This window comes from Arachis duranensis, chromosome 6, assembly GCF_000817695.3.
Source record: "Arachis duranensis cultivar V14167 chromosome 6, aradu.V14167.gnm2.J7QH, whole genome shotgun sequence".
Classification (NCBI taxonomy): Eukaryota; Viridiplantae; Streptophyta; class Magnoliopsida; order Fabales; family Fabaceae; genus Arachis; species Arachis duranensis.
The window spans coordinates 2,089,125-2,106,503 of record NC_029777.3 but is presented as its reverse complement, the minus strand read 5'-3'; the positions used below and the strand labels follow the sequence as shown (position 1 = coordinate 2,106,503).

General features: G+C 36.7%; 2 protein-coding genes and 1 non-coding gene across 3 annotated transcripts in view; all 3 read right to left on the bottom strand.

Moving 5' to 3' along the window:
- Positions 1-1,528, bottom strand: part of LOC107491928 (protein LEAD-SENSITIVE 1) — a gene marked incomplete in the record, with an annotated part of 1,868 nt that extends 340 nt beyond the window's left edge. The window contains 2 exon segments of the mRNA XM_021126162.2: positions 1-522; positions 1,340-1,528. Of these exon segments, the coding sequence (XP_020981821.1) occupies positions 1-522; positions 1,340-1,433 (616 nt within the window).
- Positions 1,529-2,458: 930 nt separating this feature from the next.
- Positions 2,459-7,416, bottom strand: LOC107491927 (bifunctional fucokinase/fucose pyrophosphorylase). The gene is given in 8 exon segments (XM_016112859.3): positions 2,459-3,085; positions 3,266-3,999; positions 4,700-4,905; positions 4,907-5,618; positions 5,715-5,841; positions 6,013-6,377; positions 6,565-6,829; positions 6,913-7,416. Coding segments are annotated over 8 exon segments (3,153 nt in total). The 5' UTR covers positions 7,264-7,416; the 3' UTR covers positions 2,459-2,692.
- Positions 7,417-7,469: 53 nt separating this feature from the next.
- On the bottom strand, positions 7,470-7,543 carry TRNAV-AAC (transfer RNA valine (anticodon AAC)). Its single transcript has one exon. It is a non-coding gene; the product is annotated as a tRNA-Val (tRNA).
- Positions 7,544-17,379: the final 9,836 nt, after the last annotated feature.

Genomic DNA, 17,379 nt, shown 5'->3' with positions numbered 1-17,379 from the left:
CTGTTACCGTTGCCACACCAACAGGACTTGGCATCAACAACTTGAGTGGAGAAGAAAGCATTGCAGCCAGCGGGGCACCGATAATGGAAGAAGCTTGGCCACTTCTTCCAACCCCTTGCTTATCCACTATCAATAGGCCAGTTCTGCAGTACAAAGCAAAATCCTCACAATTGTTCTGAAACACATTATAGTTGCCAAACCCATTTTGAAGCAGATACATTGCCCGATGGATCACGGTCTCCGGTGGATCAGATAATGCAGTAGTGCACGTGCCTCCCCGTATTTTGGTAAGAAAAACGGATGGTGAAACACCATACTCAAAACAGTAAATGGACCCATTTCGAAGGAAGCAGTCTAGGCAAGAAAGAACCACACCACTGTTTGGCTGCCTGAATCCGCAATCGGGAAAGATTGGACATGGGTCTGATGTTTGATCATCCAGGTCTGAAGATGCCTCGGTGATTGACTTCAAGTTTCGCGCAGGTCTGAAATGCACAACCTTGCTTCCCCCAACAAAAATCCCTGCATGGTAACACAAAAGACTTAGATTCCACAATCAACACACCAGTTGCTAAATACCATTCTGAATTTGGTTTGGGGTTTTAGAGCTTTTCTAAGAGGAAAGGTTAACAAAACTACATAAATCTATCAAAGAGTCTAGGCATAACATAAATCAAATGTCCTACATGTACAAACATATCTAAATTTAAACAGAAATAGTCAGTATTTTCACTACAAATCCAAACATTCATCAAGCAAGAAGTTGTCAACTTATACATGCTACTAATCATAGCAACTGACATCAATTAGAAGCTGTCAACTTAAGAGCAAACCAAATGACGGACAAGGCTAACCCACCAACATTAAGAATCTGAACAAAAAGTGACCACAAAGAGCATAAAATGATTCCCGGACCCTGAAACAAAACTTGCATTGTCCAATCTCCAAAGCAACTTAATCAGATCTCCCTATCATGTATGTTGACTTTCAAACAAAAACAATCAATCTCGATTTATATAACCTAGTTTACGAGGGGGTCAATACGAAAACCCAAATTGAATGACAAAACAAACAAATGCAAATGCTTTTTCCGGCCCGTGGCAGGGTGAGTGGATCCTTCAACACCACCAACACCGACACAGCTTTTTTTTCTTTCCATAATTCAGTAAACATTTACCTAAATCAAATGCATGGGTAGGGGGAAAAAAGAAAAGAAAAGGTTGAACTAACAGAAAGAAGCCACATTAAGGAAAAATTAGATAGAAATTGTGGAAATGAAGGGACATTGCAGAGAGAGAGAGAGAGAGAGAGAGAGAGAGAGAGAGAGAGAGAGAGAGACCATGATGAGAGTAAGCGAAAACAGCTCTGTAAGTGTAGATGTGATCGCCAGGCTTGATTTCATGTCTCAATACTTTGTTTGTAAGCAGACCCATCTCTCACTCGCACTCACTCTCACTCTCACTCTCACAGTCTCACTCACTCCACACCGCTTCGCGTTCCTTCAGCACTTAGCATATGCATAAACAGAGAAGGAGTATGACTTTTTGTGCCATATTCGATGGACATGGAGAGGCCCCACACATCATCAACCACATTTTCTTTTCTTTTCTTTTTTTCTTTAATTACATGGAATGTAATGAATGGTTTCCGCTCAACGACTTCCACCAAATCCATGGCATGTACTGACTAATGACTCTATTGTTTTTGCGTCATAATTTAAAAATGTATTTGAATTATTAAAAAGAAGTAAATCCATCCTTAACTTTTTAATTCAAAAATACATCAATTTCTAATTAATTGAAAAATATAAAAACATTTTTAATTTTTTAAAATATGAGATATTTAAAATTTCTATCCAAAATATATAAGAATGTACCATAAGTTTCTGATACAGATTGTGAGATGGATCCCGGATTTGTAAGTTGAGGCAGTCGTCGAATTATCTGACTGGAGTAATGAAAGGTGATATCTGCAAAATCTCATATTGATTAATGTCGTATATTCTAATTATTTTTTTTTCACTGTATTTCCCGATTCGGCAGGTCAAAGACTAATTCGCTGCTGGCCAATGAGTTGCTACATGCACAAGGCGGAATTTGAAACGACACTTACTTAAGCGGACTAGTGAGCTATCCATTAGACCAACCCAATTTGATTGTATATTCTAATTATTATTTACATGACATTTCACCTTTGGACTATGCAGGTCCATTGAACATACTATAGTATATGCCCATCTATAGCCCATAGGCGATTTGGAAAAAGGAACGAAGTTTCTGCATCGAAGCAACAGATGCTGCTTTGGATTCTTCGCTTCATTAACAAGTGATGCTCTTCTAATAATTTAGGTCCCCCTCTTTTCATCTTTTATTATTCTATCCTGCTTTGCACATCATCACTTTTTTGTAAATAAATATATCTCTATGAAGGGAATAAATAAGGTGTGATTATTCAACTATTTATCAAGAAGAGATCATTAACAAGCATGATTACAAAACATTAAATAATTTGACAAATTTGGCTGAATCTTGCATCAAGTCTTCCTATAGCTATACGGCTAACACTATCTACATCTGTGCGTTTTACATTACACAATTCCGTGAACCCTCAAATCTCAATGTACAAATGAATGGGTTGTAGAATAACAACTCAAGTTTCCAACAACTATTCGTATTATTCACTATCATAAATTCTATAGAAATATCTGCCAATTGTAGATTTTCGCATTCAAATCTTTGTTATCTTGTAGTCTTTGTCTCAGTTCCATGGCTTGATCTGCATCCTTGGCAAGCAAGAGAGCAAACCCACCGCCGCCAGCTCCAACCAGCTTGTACCCGGAGCAGTATGGACTAGCAAAAGAAAAGAGCCTGTCAACAGACTCGTTGCTGCAGTAAGGATCAAGCTCTTGATGCAATCTCCAAGCTTCCAACATTATCTCGCCAAGTTCATCAATGTCGCAATTCATCAAAGCTTCTCTCCCAATCTTCGCCAGTTCAACAAGGCGCTTGATACTGGATACAAGAAGGTTATCCCGCCGAAGATATCTGATCACCACTTTTTGCAAAACCTTATGTGCAAGTCGAACCTATAAAACAGTTCAATATGCAATCAAAATCACAACTAACTAAAAAGATGATGTATCAAGAGAAGTGTTAACTTCAAAATGACAAGATAGAAAGGTGGTGATGCTGTATTTGAATGCATAGAACTCTCTGTGCAGGAACAGAAACAGAAAAGCAAGTTCCTAGTATAATATAATACTTACTTGACCAGTAAATACAACAAGTAACCTTTGCTGCAACTTAGAAACCAACTGAGGTGAAGCTAACAATGGAATGACTTGAAGCCGCAATGGAATTCCTGGAAAGCTAGAAGTACATTTGATCCCAGGGTATAATCCCCCAATTTGGTCTTGCCACCCACCTCCAGTGCCCATGAGTTGTTCCAACACCAAAACAAGTCTAGCAACATTCTCAGTGCTGTCGTCGCCATCAATTATCTGGAGAAGCGCTTTTACCACTGCAGCAGCTAAGATACTAGAAGTACCTAATCCACTTCCACGGGGGACATTGGCCCAAGTCTTGATTTTCATGCCCATGTCTACAAGAACGTTGTCATGAATAATGCCAGTCACAAGTAAGGCAGATTTGACCAACCGAAATGGATCATCTCCATCAAATGGAGCAGAAATGGATTTATAATCTTCAATATGTAACTTGTTGTTCACATCATCAGTAATTAATACTCCGGTTGTTTCAGTTGTCTCTATGACAGTGCCAATTGGAGCAGAACCTTCCAAGCTTATTGCCATATTTAGAACACATCCAGCACGCTCGATGCTCCATGGAGGGGTATCACTCCAACCCCCAACAAAATCTACGCGTACAGGTAGTTCTACTTTTACCATTCTACGATGGAAAGGCTCATGAGTGTGCCCATCATGGTGGTTATTCTGGTACTCAAGACAGGAGAGGCTACCAGGTGACTCTGATAAATGCTCTGCAGAAAGGAGACTGAATTCAGCTTCAGAAATTTCATTGTTTCTAATTCTTTTGCATAAACTAAAGAAGCAATTAACTAGTTCAGATATGGAAACAGAGAATATAATGTCTAAATTAAAAAACTAACATAGTATGTTATAAGTTGTAACCTGTCATTTTCCGTCAAAACTCGAAACACTCCTGCATCCTTTCACAATTCTAATATAATAGTATTATGAACCTCAAATATAGAGACAATATCTGGAGAAACTAATATAACCAACTTTAGACATAAATGCCACTATTTTATCTTCAAAGAAAAATTGGATTTTCAATAGTTTAAATGCTACATTGATTCGCAATAACCAGTACGTTTGTCGTTTCATTTCATTATTTGGCACCAACAGATGCGCACAATATCATGTAAGAAAATAATGTCCAATTCATTATGCCTTGTCAAAAGCAAATGATCCTTACTATGAATATAATTTAATATCACTTCTCTTGTTGTTTCTCCAGCTAGGTTACCCTAAGTTACAGCACAAATATTTAAATGATTCATGTTTATGCTTCCTCAACTAACTAAAGCAAAAGACAAGTCATCAAAACTGTACCAAGAAAAACCCTACTTCTCCCACAACACACACATATCTTGGGGAAGAAGAGAGAGAGCTGCAAGTTTGTGTGTATGAATCTTGGGGAAGGATTAAAGTATGTACCCTTAAATCCATATCTTACTGCTGAAGCAGTTTCATCAGCCACAGCGGCCCAAACTTTGGGCTCCAGCTTGCATGCTGTCACTTCATCATTGCAAGCTCGAAGAAGATCAACTTGCACCTGGTATGCCCGGCTTTTGGGAAGTATATTGGAGTTCTGCTCTTGAACTTTTGGACACATACCCAGAAAATCCATGCATATTTCAACTATCAGCTTGGTGATTGCTAGAACCTATGCACATTGTTGAGAAATCAATTGATCTATGCAATTCCTCCAGGCTGATGCGGCTGGAAGATCTCCATAACGAAGAAAGCATATGTTCAGTTTTTGGTTTAGCTAAGCCCATCAACCATAGTGCAACGTTAAGCATCTGAGAATAAGGAAGTATAGGAAATATTTTCGAATTCCATAAACACTTCTCATCGGTGCTTGAGGACTCCCATAAATCACTTTCTTGAATACCCAAATCATGTAAAACTTTCTTCCAAGGTTTCCCACAAAATGTGCCATCTCTAGAAAGTGAACTTTTCGGGTTATCATGAAGGCCACAAAATACTAGAACTCGTTCTCCACTCCCAACCAAGGGAACCTCCCAAAGACAATGGCGATCTGGAAGCATGAATTTGATTGAATCCTCAATGCTAAGATGATCATCAAGAGCAATGTTGACTCCAACAACTATACATAAGGAGCCAATTTGTATTCCACCCGAAATAGATGAATCATATATTAGAGAATCTTCTCCAATAGAGACTCCTGGTGCAATTTTACTAGAAAGAATAACAGCAGATGCTGTAATATCAGCAGCTGTTGTTGCTGGAATAGAACACAGGTGTCTTCTCCCTACTAATTCTGAACCAACTCCGCTGAGGTGTTCTAGAACTTCATTTGAGGTTCCAAAGTGCAAAAACAACAAGTCATCTGCAACATAACAATACATGAAAGAGTAAATTTTTGTACAGATGGGTACGAGGAATGTTACATATAGAGATAAGAATGCAATTAGGCTTGACATACAGTCACAATAGCTGAACATCTTCTGCTTGCCTAATTTATTGACCAGTTCTTCACCCAATGGACGCTTTCTCAACCACTCATGCTTTGCAGGTACCCAGGCAGCAACCAAATCTTCATATAAACTCATCTGCACAATGCAGACCAAGTATTCTTGGATAAAATAAAACATCGGACATACTCCAAACATATACAGTGAAACATAACAAGAGCCCTTTCCATAAATTTCTTTGTTTCTCGGTTGCTTTCTACCATCTTAAAAAGTGATGCTATATATTTAATACAAAAGAATCCACTATACCTCCTTTTTTATCTTGATGAGTTCTGAAATCATTTGCTGAGAGGACCATGAAAGGGTAACAAGCTCTGACCACGCCTTACCCCTAACTGCTATTATTCCAGTATCAAGAAGCGTTCTACCATCAGCTAGAACTGCCTTGCTTTTAACAAGCTCTTCTACGCTAGGTTTCTGCAGGAGATTATCTACCAAACTCACTGCATAGTTTTGAGTGTTATTTTTAGTTTTAGCTGCAACAATCACTCCATGATTTGAAGCAACATCAAGGGTGATTGGAACAGTGACGATGCATGAAGTGTCCTGAGGCAGAGTCATGGTCGATGCATCAAAACATGGAAGAACATCCCCGGTCATGGTTAACATCCCACCTGCAACCATTGAAAGAATCTTGCAAGGTTTAAGCAAACATCACCACTCATGATGAAAGCAAATTACAATGTAGACAAGGAATAGCAACAAGGAAAATAAACAAATCGCTTCTGAAACATACATAACCCTTGTCTACATAGCACAAGAAGAGTACACAAGTATGATATAGGTAAAGAGAGAGTGAACCTTCATTTCCAAAAGCTTGCCTGGCACAAGAAGCAATAGCAAGAATATGGTCAAAGAGGAGAGGAACAGGACCATCTGGATCATCACCGGCCAAATAGGGAAGCGGAAGGAACACCTTCCCCATAGGGTTAGCCCATGGCACCCTCTTAGAATCCCCACCCGCATGGAGCAGCAGAATGTGCTTTTTGGCCATCAACTCAGCCATTGCCACGTCATGACCATCACCGTCACCGGCACCACTACCACTGCCATTTGTGCTTGCAACCTGTACAACAATGGAGTAGGAATCAATCCAATCATTTACTTTGAAATAACGGAATTATACGTTAGCAGCAATAAGATCGGAACCTGTGAGTGGAGATCGGGGGCGAAGTGGTTGCGGTAATGGAGGGCGAGGGCGTGAATGGCATTGAGAGTGGCAGCACCGGATCCGATGCGGTGGCCTTCGGGGTCGGGTACGGCAAGGGTGACGGTGGAGGGGGCGATCCGACCCATACGCTTGGCCCGTTGGAGCTGCCAGGTGTAGAGCTGGGCCTGCTCGGGGCTGGCGGCGGTTAGGAGGATGGCGTCCCAGGTGGGGACTCTGGATGGGTGGCGGACGGAGAGCCTGAGATGGTACCATGATTTGCGGAGGAGGGAGGCCAAATCGTGCTTCTGTTTGGCCCGAGAAGACCGACCCGCCTTTCTGCTGCTCTCCATCGTCGTAACCAATTTGTCGGTGGTTCTCTCAGCTGCCAGACTGAGTGAAGAAGCAGTGAAGACAAGACGACGAAAGACCAAATCACCGCAAATAACCACCTTCGTCTTTCTTTGATGTTTTACGACAAAAAATTGACAACTTCATAAATCATAACTGCCGCAGACGACCATTAAAATGCAAAGAACTAGATAACAATAAAATAACATGGCGTCGCCCGGACTCGAACCGGAGACCTTCAGTGTGTTAGACTGACGTGATAACCAACTACACCACGACACCATCTTGTTCATAAATTTTTATTTAATTATTTGAAAATATGTTTAGGTTGTGTAAAACTTGTCTGGCTACATTTGATTTACATTTTAATTTCAGTATTTTTTTATTTTTTGAATTTTGTAAAAAAAAAAATTCAATTAATAAAAACAATAAATTTACCATTAGAGTTTATAAGAGGATACATGAAACTGAGATATTATTTGTGTCATTTTCTCTCCTAATAATATCATCATTTGTTTGCATACACATATAAATTTACCATTAGTCTCATCATCAAAGGGAATGTTCAAGGTGGTTTATCATAATAAAGATAAATTTTTTTCTTAGCATTTGTTATTTTCTAAAATTTCTTAGAATGATTATTGCTGTGGACTATAGAAAAATCTTATTATCCCATTTAATTACTGCATTGTAATCATTTTGGGGGATGGGGAGGGGGAAGGGGAGGGTTAGCCCCGTTTCAATGCTAAAAAAAATTGGAGACACACTTTGTAATTAGACATGGTTCAATGCATTTAAAAAAAAAAGAAAAAACATACAAACATAACGAAAAATGGTATTATATTACATAATATAATTATTAATGATAAAGAAATATTTATGCATAATTTTTTCTTAATGCATTAAATAAAATTTTGTATCATATTATCAATTTTTTTAAAAAAATATCTAATTTCGAGATCAATAAAAATAACAATAATGTGTTAGGGTTTACTATATTTATAATTGAGAACAGAATTTTATATTTTAGTTGTGAAATTTTTAATTTGATAATGTGTTGAAGATAATGAGTCCGATCATTCAAATTTTTTTAAAATTGTAGATGGATGATCTTTTGATTATCATATTTCACCATGGAGGGTCATTCATTACAGAGCATGATGGAAGTATGTCTTATAATGGTGGAGAGATTTTTAAGTTGTCGGGAGTTGATATAGACATACTGGATGTCTTTTTCATTCAAGGCTACCACAAGAATATTGGGTATGACAAGGTGACTCAATCTTGGTGGCTGATGCCTAATAGGCCATTGCAAACTGGTCTAAGAGCTATCACAAATGATAAGGAGCTCATGGAGATGTGTTACCTTGCTCAGAAGAACAAGGGAATTATCCATGTGTACTACGAACATGGAGTCTCTGAACCTTTGTATAACGAGGAAGCAGAACCAGTATCATCTAAAGACAAAGAGTTGATGGTGATACAAAATTTTATTCCCACCCCAAACTTCACCACCAATTATCACAACCAAACCAAAAACCATCACAATACCATCAACTCCAACTTTTAAACCAAGTCACACCATTATCCCTACCCAAAAAAATCTTTATAACAAAGCCTACTGATAAATTGTCTCTAGGACCAAAACAAAAGATCCTACCTACTGCAATTTATGTTGGTAAACCAAAGTCACCACAAAAAATATTGGTCCAACCCATTGCAATTTTTATATCTAAGTCCAACCCACTACCAAAAATAATGGTCCACCCCAATAGAACTAAACCCAACCCACCACAAAAAAATGACCCAACTTACTGCAATTCTTAAACTATAGTCAAAATTGAAAGAAACCAAAAAGTCTGATGTACTAAAGAGAGGCTCTAAGAATCTAAAAAGTGCAGCATCACATAGAAGGAGGACTTTAACAAGAGCAGCTGCTACTGAAACTATTGAAAGAACAATTGCTAAGAAAAAACAGCTTCAAACAGTCTTTGTGGCTTTGTCTAGCTCAGAAGAATCCTCAGATATCCATGACAATGATGATAGTGTAGAGGATGAAGCATATCGGCCTGGTGGTGATGAGGGAAGTAAGACAGATAAAAAACTTACTAAACAAAAGAGAGCTGTTATGGTTGAGGATGATGGTCCGGTGTGTTCAGACTCAGGGTATGAGGATGATGAACTAATTTTTGGATCAATTCCTGAGTTTAGTGATATGGCACCATATTATGATGTCCAAGATGAAGCTTATAATGAATCTGATAGTGGAGACTCATGGCATTCAAAAGAAATGAAGACTCCTCCGAACTCTGATGATGAGTTAGAGGAGGTTGATTCAGATGAGGTCTTTCCTGTGTTCAGAGAAGGAGGAAGGCTTGGAGAGCTTATACTTGAGGTTGTTATGACATTCACTACATTGATAGAGTTTAAAGAGGATGTTCATGAATATTGTATTTAGGAGGGTAGGAGGATCTAGTTTAAGAAGAATTATAGTGTAAAGATGAGAGCTATATGTAAGGATGAGAGCTGTGGTAGGCTGGTGTATGCTTCTAATAACAGTAAGAGTAATTACTGACAGATCAAGACCTTCATGGATGACCACACCTACGCAAGAAAGATAAAAAATAAACTGGCTAATAGGAAGTGGCTAGCCTGTAAATTGGTGAAGAAGCTAAGGAAGTATCCTAATCTAAAACACTCTAAGGCTACACAATATTTTAAGATAAAGTGTAATTTGGATTTGAACAAGTCTTCACTAACTAGGGCTTTAGAAGATATTAGAGCTATTGTGTTTGGTGATGCTGCTGCCCAATATGGGATAGTGAGGAATTATAGGCTGACACTGCTGAAGAGTAATCCAGGCTCTACTGTGACTGTTGGTGTTATACATCAGCTCAATCTTGATGATCATCCAATCTTTGAGAAGATGTACATTTGTTTGAATGCGTGTAAAAGAGGATTTTTGACTGGTTGCAGACCTCTTATAGGCTATGATGAAACTTTTCTGAAGACCTAGCATGGTGGTCAAATCCTATTTGCTATTGGCCAAGATGAAAATAACCACATATATGTGATTAACTATGCAATTTTCCCTGTTGAAAATACTGACAACTGGAGGTTATTCTTGGAATTACTTCATCAAGACTTGGGGGATTACAAACAAAACAAGCTGTGTTTGATAGAGGCATGTAATTAAGTTAAGTTTATTGTGTATAGCTATTACCTAAATCATTGATTGTCTTTATTAATTGTTATATAACTAGTGTGTAATTAGTATCTATTGTATAGAAGTTGGGAGAAAGCAGCAACTGACTCTGAATATTTTTGCTGTGTAATTTTGAGTTATTTTGTACTTATTAAAATATCTGTATAAGTGTAATTAGCCTATTATTTGGCTGCTGTAAGTAGTCTATTATTTGGCTGCTGTTTTTTACTGTAGTTAGTCTGTTGATAAATGTTAACTATTCATTTCCATAGTTGTTAAACTTCTGTATATGTATATTGGACTGCTGTTTATACATGTTTTACAATGTGCTGATGATATGGATGAGGACTAATTCAATAAGTTTAAATGGTTGAAAATGGACCAATTAGATGTCACTTATGAAAGTTTAGGGACCACTTAGATGTCACTTATAAAAGTTTAAGGATCTCTTAGATGTTATTTATGCAACTTCAAGGACTATTTTAATGCTCGATAACAAATCTTACAACTACTGTTTATATTGAATCAGAGCCTCATCCATGCAATTAAGGAAGTATTTCCAGATATCCGTCACAGATTTTGTGTTTGATATTTATGGAATAACTCCAGTAAGCAATGGAAGGATCTCCAGCTTAAAAGGCTATTGTAGAATTGTACAAGGTGTACTAGCTAGGATGGATTCTTTGAAATTATCAAAAAAATTGAGAGGATTAATAAGGATGCTTGGGATTATTTGAATAAGTGGCCTAGAGACTCTTGGAGTCGAGCTTTCTTCAGTAATGCACCTAAAATAGACAACATCTGCAATAATACTTGTGAAATCTTAAACTCTAAGATTAAAGAAGCTAGAGCCAAGCCTATTATCACATTCTTAGAAGAAGTCAGGATGTACGCAATAAAGTCTATAACTAGGAACAAAGTCAAGCTTAATTTGGACATTGGAATTCTACCTCCAATACAGCGCAGCAGATTAGAAGAGATAAGGAAGGAATAAAAAAATGGGTCCCTATGTGGTTTGGTAACATAAATTACGAGAAATTTAAAGTTTATGGCTGGCCAACCAATATGATTGTGGATTTGGAAAAGAGGTTCTACACATGTGGTTTCTAGTGTAAACCCCGGTCAAATTAGTAGATAATTAGTCAATAAATTAGTTTTTAATAAGGAGGATTAGAAATGCAAATATTATATCAAATTAGAACAGAGCTCATCGAAATGAGAATTTTGACACTAATTTCGAAAAAAATAGTCCAAGATTGGACCGGACGGATCGAACCGATAGAACCGGACCCGAACTGGGCTGCCGGTCCAACCGGACCCACACTTTAAATGAGCCCGCGTTCCTTTTCTTCTCCATTTTGGCTGCAGCAACGTGAAAGTTCCAGGGAGAGAAAGGAACGCCGAAACCCTTGCAGCAAATTTCAATTCGCCGTAGCTCCTCCGTCCGAGGTCCGATCGCCACACCATTTGCAGCCATGCGTCTACCGCGTCGAATTCTATGTTTCTACCGGAACAATTTTATAGGTAAGCCCTTAAATATTCTCAGCCACTCTTTTCCCCCAATTTTTGAAATTTGAGAAGGAATGTTGAATTTCTTTGATTTCTGATGTTTTAGGATCCAATTAGCTTGAGGAAAATGTTTACTCTTACTTATGTGAAGCTTGGGTAAGGCGAGGATACGATAATTCTATTTTATTTTTATTGAATTTGAGCTTTGAATATTAAATTGGATATACATATGTTATGAATGTGTATTAGGTTATGAATAAATAATTGGAGCTTGGAATTGTGGATATTGGAACTTGGAGGAAGCTGAACCTAGTGTTTATTGAATTCTGGAAGGGCTGTGTTTGTTTTAGAAGGGCTGTGTTTATTATAATTAAAGTGCCTTTATCGTTGCGTGGGAATCGGCTAAGGTATGATTTAGATTTCTTGCATTTAATATATAATATTCTGTGAAAACTTAGGCTAGATGACCATAGGATAAGTTGGAATGCAGGTGTATATTTAATGTTTAGTAATGGGTTGATGAATATGCTTGGTTTGGTTTGGTGATTTGTTTGTAAGATGATATTGGTTGCTAGTTAGATCTTTGAAAGGATATATGATTGAATTGTTGATTATATGGCTATATTTTGGTTTGGTTGAATGATGATTGATGAAAAGATATGGAGCTTGTTGAGGATTATTATTGGCAATTTGGATTGGTGGTAATAGGTTTGAAAATGATTGGAATGGAAATTTTGAATGAAAAATGAGGTATTTTGTATTAAAAGCCTAGGATTTGTGAACTATGATTTTTAGTTGAATTTTGGTTGTTGGATTTGAATATTGTATGAGTATAATTGTTGATCTGAGGTAGATTTATTGTGGTGATTATTATGATGATGAGGAAGGGTATGTTGAATTGGAAAGAATGCAGGTTTGGACCCGAAAAGGGTGGCAAAATCCGAGTTTTAGAGGAGATGCTGTCGAAATTTTATAAAAATTAGAGGTTTTGTTTATATGATTATTTAAAAAGATTTAGATTCAAAGGTTATATGGTTTGATTTTGAGTTATTAAGAAAATGAGCATGTTTTAAGTTTGATTAATTTAAAAAAGAATGAATTATGTTTTGAATTGGAACTATTGATGGACGGAGTAGGAGGTGTGATAATGAAGGATAAGGATTGAATATGATTGATGTATGATGATTAATAAGATGCGATTGAGAATGATGTGGATGATGATGAATTATAATTGAATCATTTATATGGCTTATGAATTTGAATGATCTGAGATACGAGATTCCCTGAATTAAGTGTCGTGGCTTGCCACCACGTGTACCAGGTTGAAAACTCGATACTCTGTTGACCCTACAACGTAAGTGTGACTGGGCACTATATAAATTCCTGGGAATGTTACCCCCATTGAGCAATATTGATTATTTGAGATAAAGCTATGCATAGACTCTTGGGGATGCACGTCGGGGGACAGTCTAAGTACAATTCAGACTTGTCGTGTTGGCTGGATAACCAACAGATGAGCCTCATCAGCCATAGGACAGGCATGCATCATATGCATAATACTTGAATTACTTGCTTGTGCTTTAATTGGGTGTGCCTATATGTACTTGCCATGTTAAATGTGTATTTGTTACCTGCAGTAATTGTAACCTTCTTCTGCTTGCCTTTATTTGCTTGTTTGTCTGTGAAAATGCATGATGGAGTTGGAGGTACGGAAGAATGGCAGTATGGGACTTAGATTTTAAGGTTAAGTTAAGTTAGGTTTAAATATTCTTAGAAAACCACCTCTTATGACTTCTATTTAATACTTTAAACTTTACAAGCTGAGTGTCGGCGTTCTAGGATTGCCTCTAGCATTCCCAAGATCTTATATATTGTGTGTGGCACCTTTACCATACTGAGAACCTCCGGTTCTCATTCCATACTATGTTGTTATTTTTTAGATGCAGGTCGAAAGGCATCTCGTTAGGCGTCTGGACTCTTGAAGTGGAGTGGTTACTGGATGGTTTTGCTGTACAGTGATGTATATATGTGTACTTAGTTTTCTCTCTACATAACTTGTTCTTTTTATTCTCTTAGAGGTTTATGGAGAGGCAGGACTGTGTATATGAACTTTTGGGTTTTGGATATGTATGTATATATGCATAAATATTCTCCGGCCAATCTTGACTTCGCGAGCTGAGTTAGGAGCTTATTATTTTATATCTTTGGCACTCTATTCCTACTTCTGTTATCTTATGTTTAATAAGTTAAGGTTTTCTTTGCACGCAAGTTAACTCGTTCCTTGAGCGTTGCGCTTTTATTTCACGATTTTTTATTTCCTCTATTCTTCAAGGCTCCTAGCATATTATAATTCTTCTGTTATTATATAAACTCATTTTATTTTAGAGGTCGTAATACCACTCCACCTTTGTTTTACGACTTAAGCGTAAAGCTTAGTGTGGTAGGGTGTTACATTAGGCAATTAAGTGGTAATATTTCTTTATATGTTTATTGTTATCTTATTATTGTTGTCCATGAGTGGCAATTGAGATTATAGTTGGCTTATTATTATTATCTTTGTTGTTGTGTTAATTCTATTTAGGGATGTCATGTGTGCATGCTTTTGCTGCATTAGCAAGAACTGATAAAAGACTGGATGAATTTTGTCATAAGTGATTAACTATGGAAGCATATAATGACACATATGTCTTCCATATCAATCTAATTTCAGGTCAAGCACTATAGAAAAAGTCACCATATAACAGACACAAGCACCAAAGTTTAGAAAGAAGCTAGGGTCACTTAAGAAAAAAAGAAGAAAGGATGCAGATGAGTAGTCGAGTGGAAGTAAAAAGCAAAGGATTAAGTTAAAAAGAATTTATTAAAAAGGTCGTTGTCGTTATTGTAGTGAAGCAGGACACACCAAAAGAAATTGTGCAAAGAGAGCTGCTGATAAAGAAGAGGCTACTGCTGCTAATGGTAGTGAAGGTCACCAAAATTTCTGCTTTAGTTGGACTGGTAAACAATGGTGAAGCCATCCTTGTCCCACAACCTCAGACTGAAATCCAACTTAAACTCAATCAACCACCCTTGTAGAAACTGATAACTCTCAACAGGTTTACAGTATTAAATGACATTGATTTTATTAAATATATATTCTTATCAATTTTACTAATTATTTTACATATTTTTGCTGATAGGTTTTACCCACTTCTATTAGGCCACCAAAATTTCCTTCCAAAGGAAGTTGTCCAAAGTCACAAAATTCACTTCAGGAAGCAGCAATCCATCAGCAAGTACCCCATCTGCTGCCACCCTACTAGCTAGCACTCAACCAGCAACGAATCATCCACCTAATCCTATGCAAAGTGCAACACATCGGATTGCTTCAAAGCTTGCAAACTTCATGAAATTTGTGCCCAACCTAAATTCAGACCACCCAAAATAAAAAAATAAAAACTTAGATTATTACGTATACGGAACAATTAGTGTTTTTGTCCATCTATTTTGTTTGGATTGTATACTTTCAATGCTTTCTTAATTAGGATCCTATGGCTTTATGGCTTTGTAAGGTCTTAAAGCCATAAATATTATAATATGGATGAATGGATTATCTCATATTATTTTTTCAATTTCTAAAATACGCAAGCACAGTGATGTCATTTACTTTAATTTGCATTTCTTTCAAACAAAAAGATAGGTACAAGTACAGGAAAAATATGTGCATATAACATGTCATTTATTTTTTACCAGATACAATTGGCCAAATTGTCTATCTAACTTTAATAGAATAACAATTCCCATAATCAGCAGCATAAATACAAATACTAAAATCCCACCCATTTTTAGAACCCTAACTTCAGACTCTAACCTCCCAAGTTTTCAAGCAATTTTCATCTTGTATTCTTCATTGTCAATTGAAGGGCTTGTTCTACCATCACATGATATCACATCTTCTTCTAGAATTTTATTTACCTACAGAAATAATCCACACCACCTCTTACCTATAGTCTGTACCCAAAAAATTGAATCAGCCAAGTTCATATTCAAAAACAAAGCAAACAACAACAACCACTTACATTGTAGTTTGGACAACCGATGAATGATCTCTCTGGGTTAGAATCCATCCCTGACCATCGCAACACTAGTCTCGACCCACATTCATACCATTCTGGCAAATGCAAATTTCTATTTCTATTCATTTTTCTCATAATGCTTCCAAAAGATCATGGGGTTTTTGAGCTCCCAGCAGCGTTGCTCTCGCTAGCCATAACAGTGTAGCTTTGAAGATGGAGAAGAGCGAAGAGATGAGAAGAGAGTGTGCAATATAGGGAGTGATCTTCAAAATGGGGGGGGTAGGATTTTTAACTTCAATTTAGGGACCAAATTGAATAAAATAAAGTGTACTCATCCACGTCAGCTAGCCGTTTCTTCGCCAGCGTGTCACAGAGGAGTCCAGATCAGCTTTTTGATGGAGCCAAGTGGATGGGAATTTCTAGAAGGACGTCTGTGGATTCTGGCGTACAACTTCTGGGATGAAATTGGGTAACTATTAAGTTTGGAGACTATTTCGAGACTCGAGTGTAACTTCATGGACCACTTTGAGACTTAACTCAATATTTCTTACATTTTGAGGGTGTGAAATCCAATAGTTAACTTCTATAGTTTTGAAGTGATTAAGGATCAATGCAAGGAAGGTATTTAGGGTGGAAGCAGGTTAGGTCAATCCTGCAATAAAATTTATTGGCCTAAACCTGACTTACAACATATTATAGTTTGGGTAAACTATAAAAAATGTACTTGAATAATTTTATTGTTGATAAAAATGAACCCAAATTTTGCTATCGATAAAAATGTTCTCAAATAATTTAAAACGCGACAAAAATTATCTAATATTAAATATATATTTCTCAAAAAAATACGTTAAAGATTGAATTTTGATGCGATTTTTTACAAGTATGGAAAAATCACCAAATTTTAAGTATGAAAATATATCATTTTCTTAAGCATGTTTACAAAAAACTGTATCAAAATTCAATCTCTAAGGCATTTTTAAAAATACATATTTACTGTTGAGTATTTTTGTTGCGTTTTTAAATTATTTGAGTGCAATTTTGTTAGTTATAAAATTATTTAGATGCATTTTTGGTGATTTACCTATAAATTATTTACGAATTATCAAGCCTGAACTGTTATGAATTATTATTTGATTTGAAATTTGTTAAAAGGTCATATGATTTTAAAAATATAAATAAATAAATAAGTGAATGTTAGGTTGATAGGTGGAATGCGTAAATGGAGTGGTTAAATATGATTGTTACTGAAAAAAAATGTGTTAATGAGATTAAACTACTCGAATTTTGTTACCATAGGGATATTAGTAAAAATTGATGATGTATAAGGGGTATGAATGTCATTTTTTACT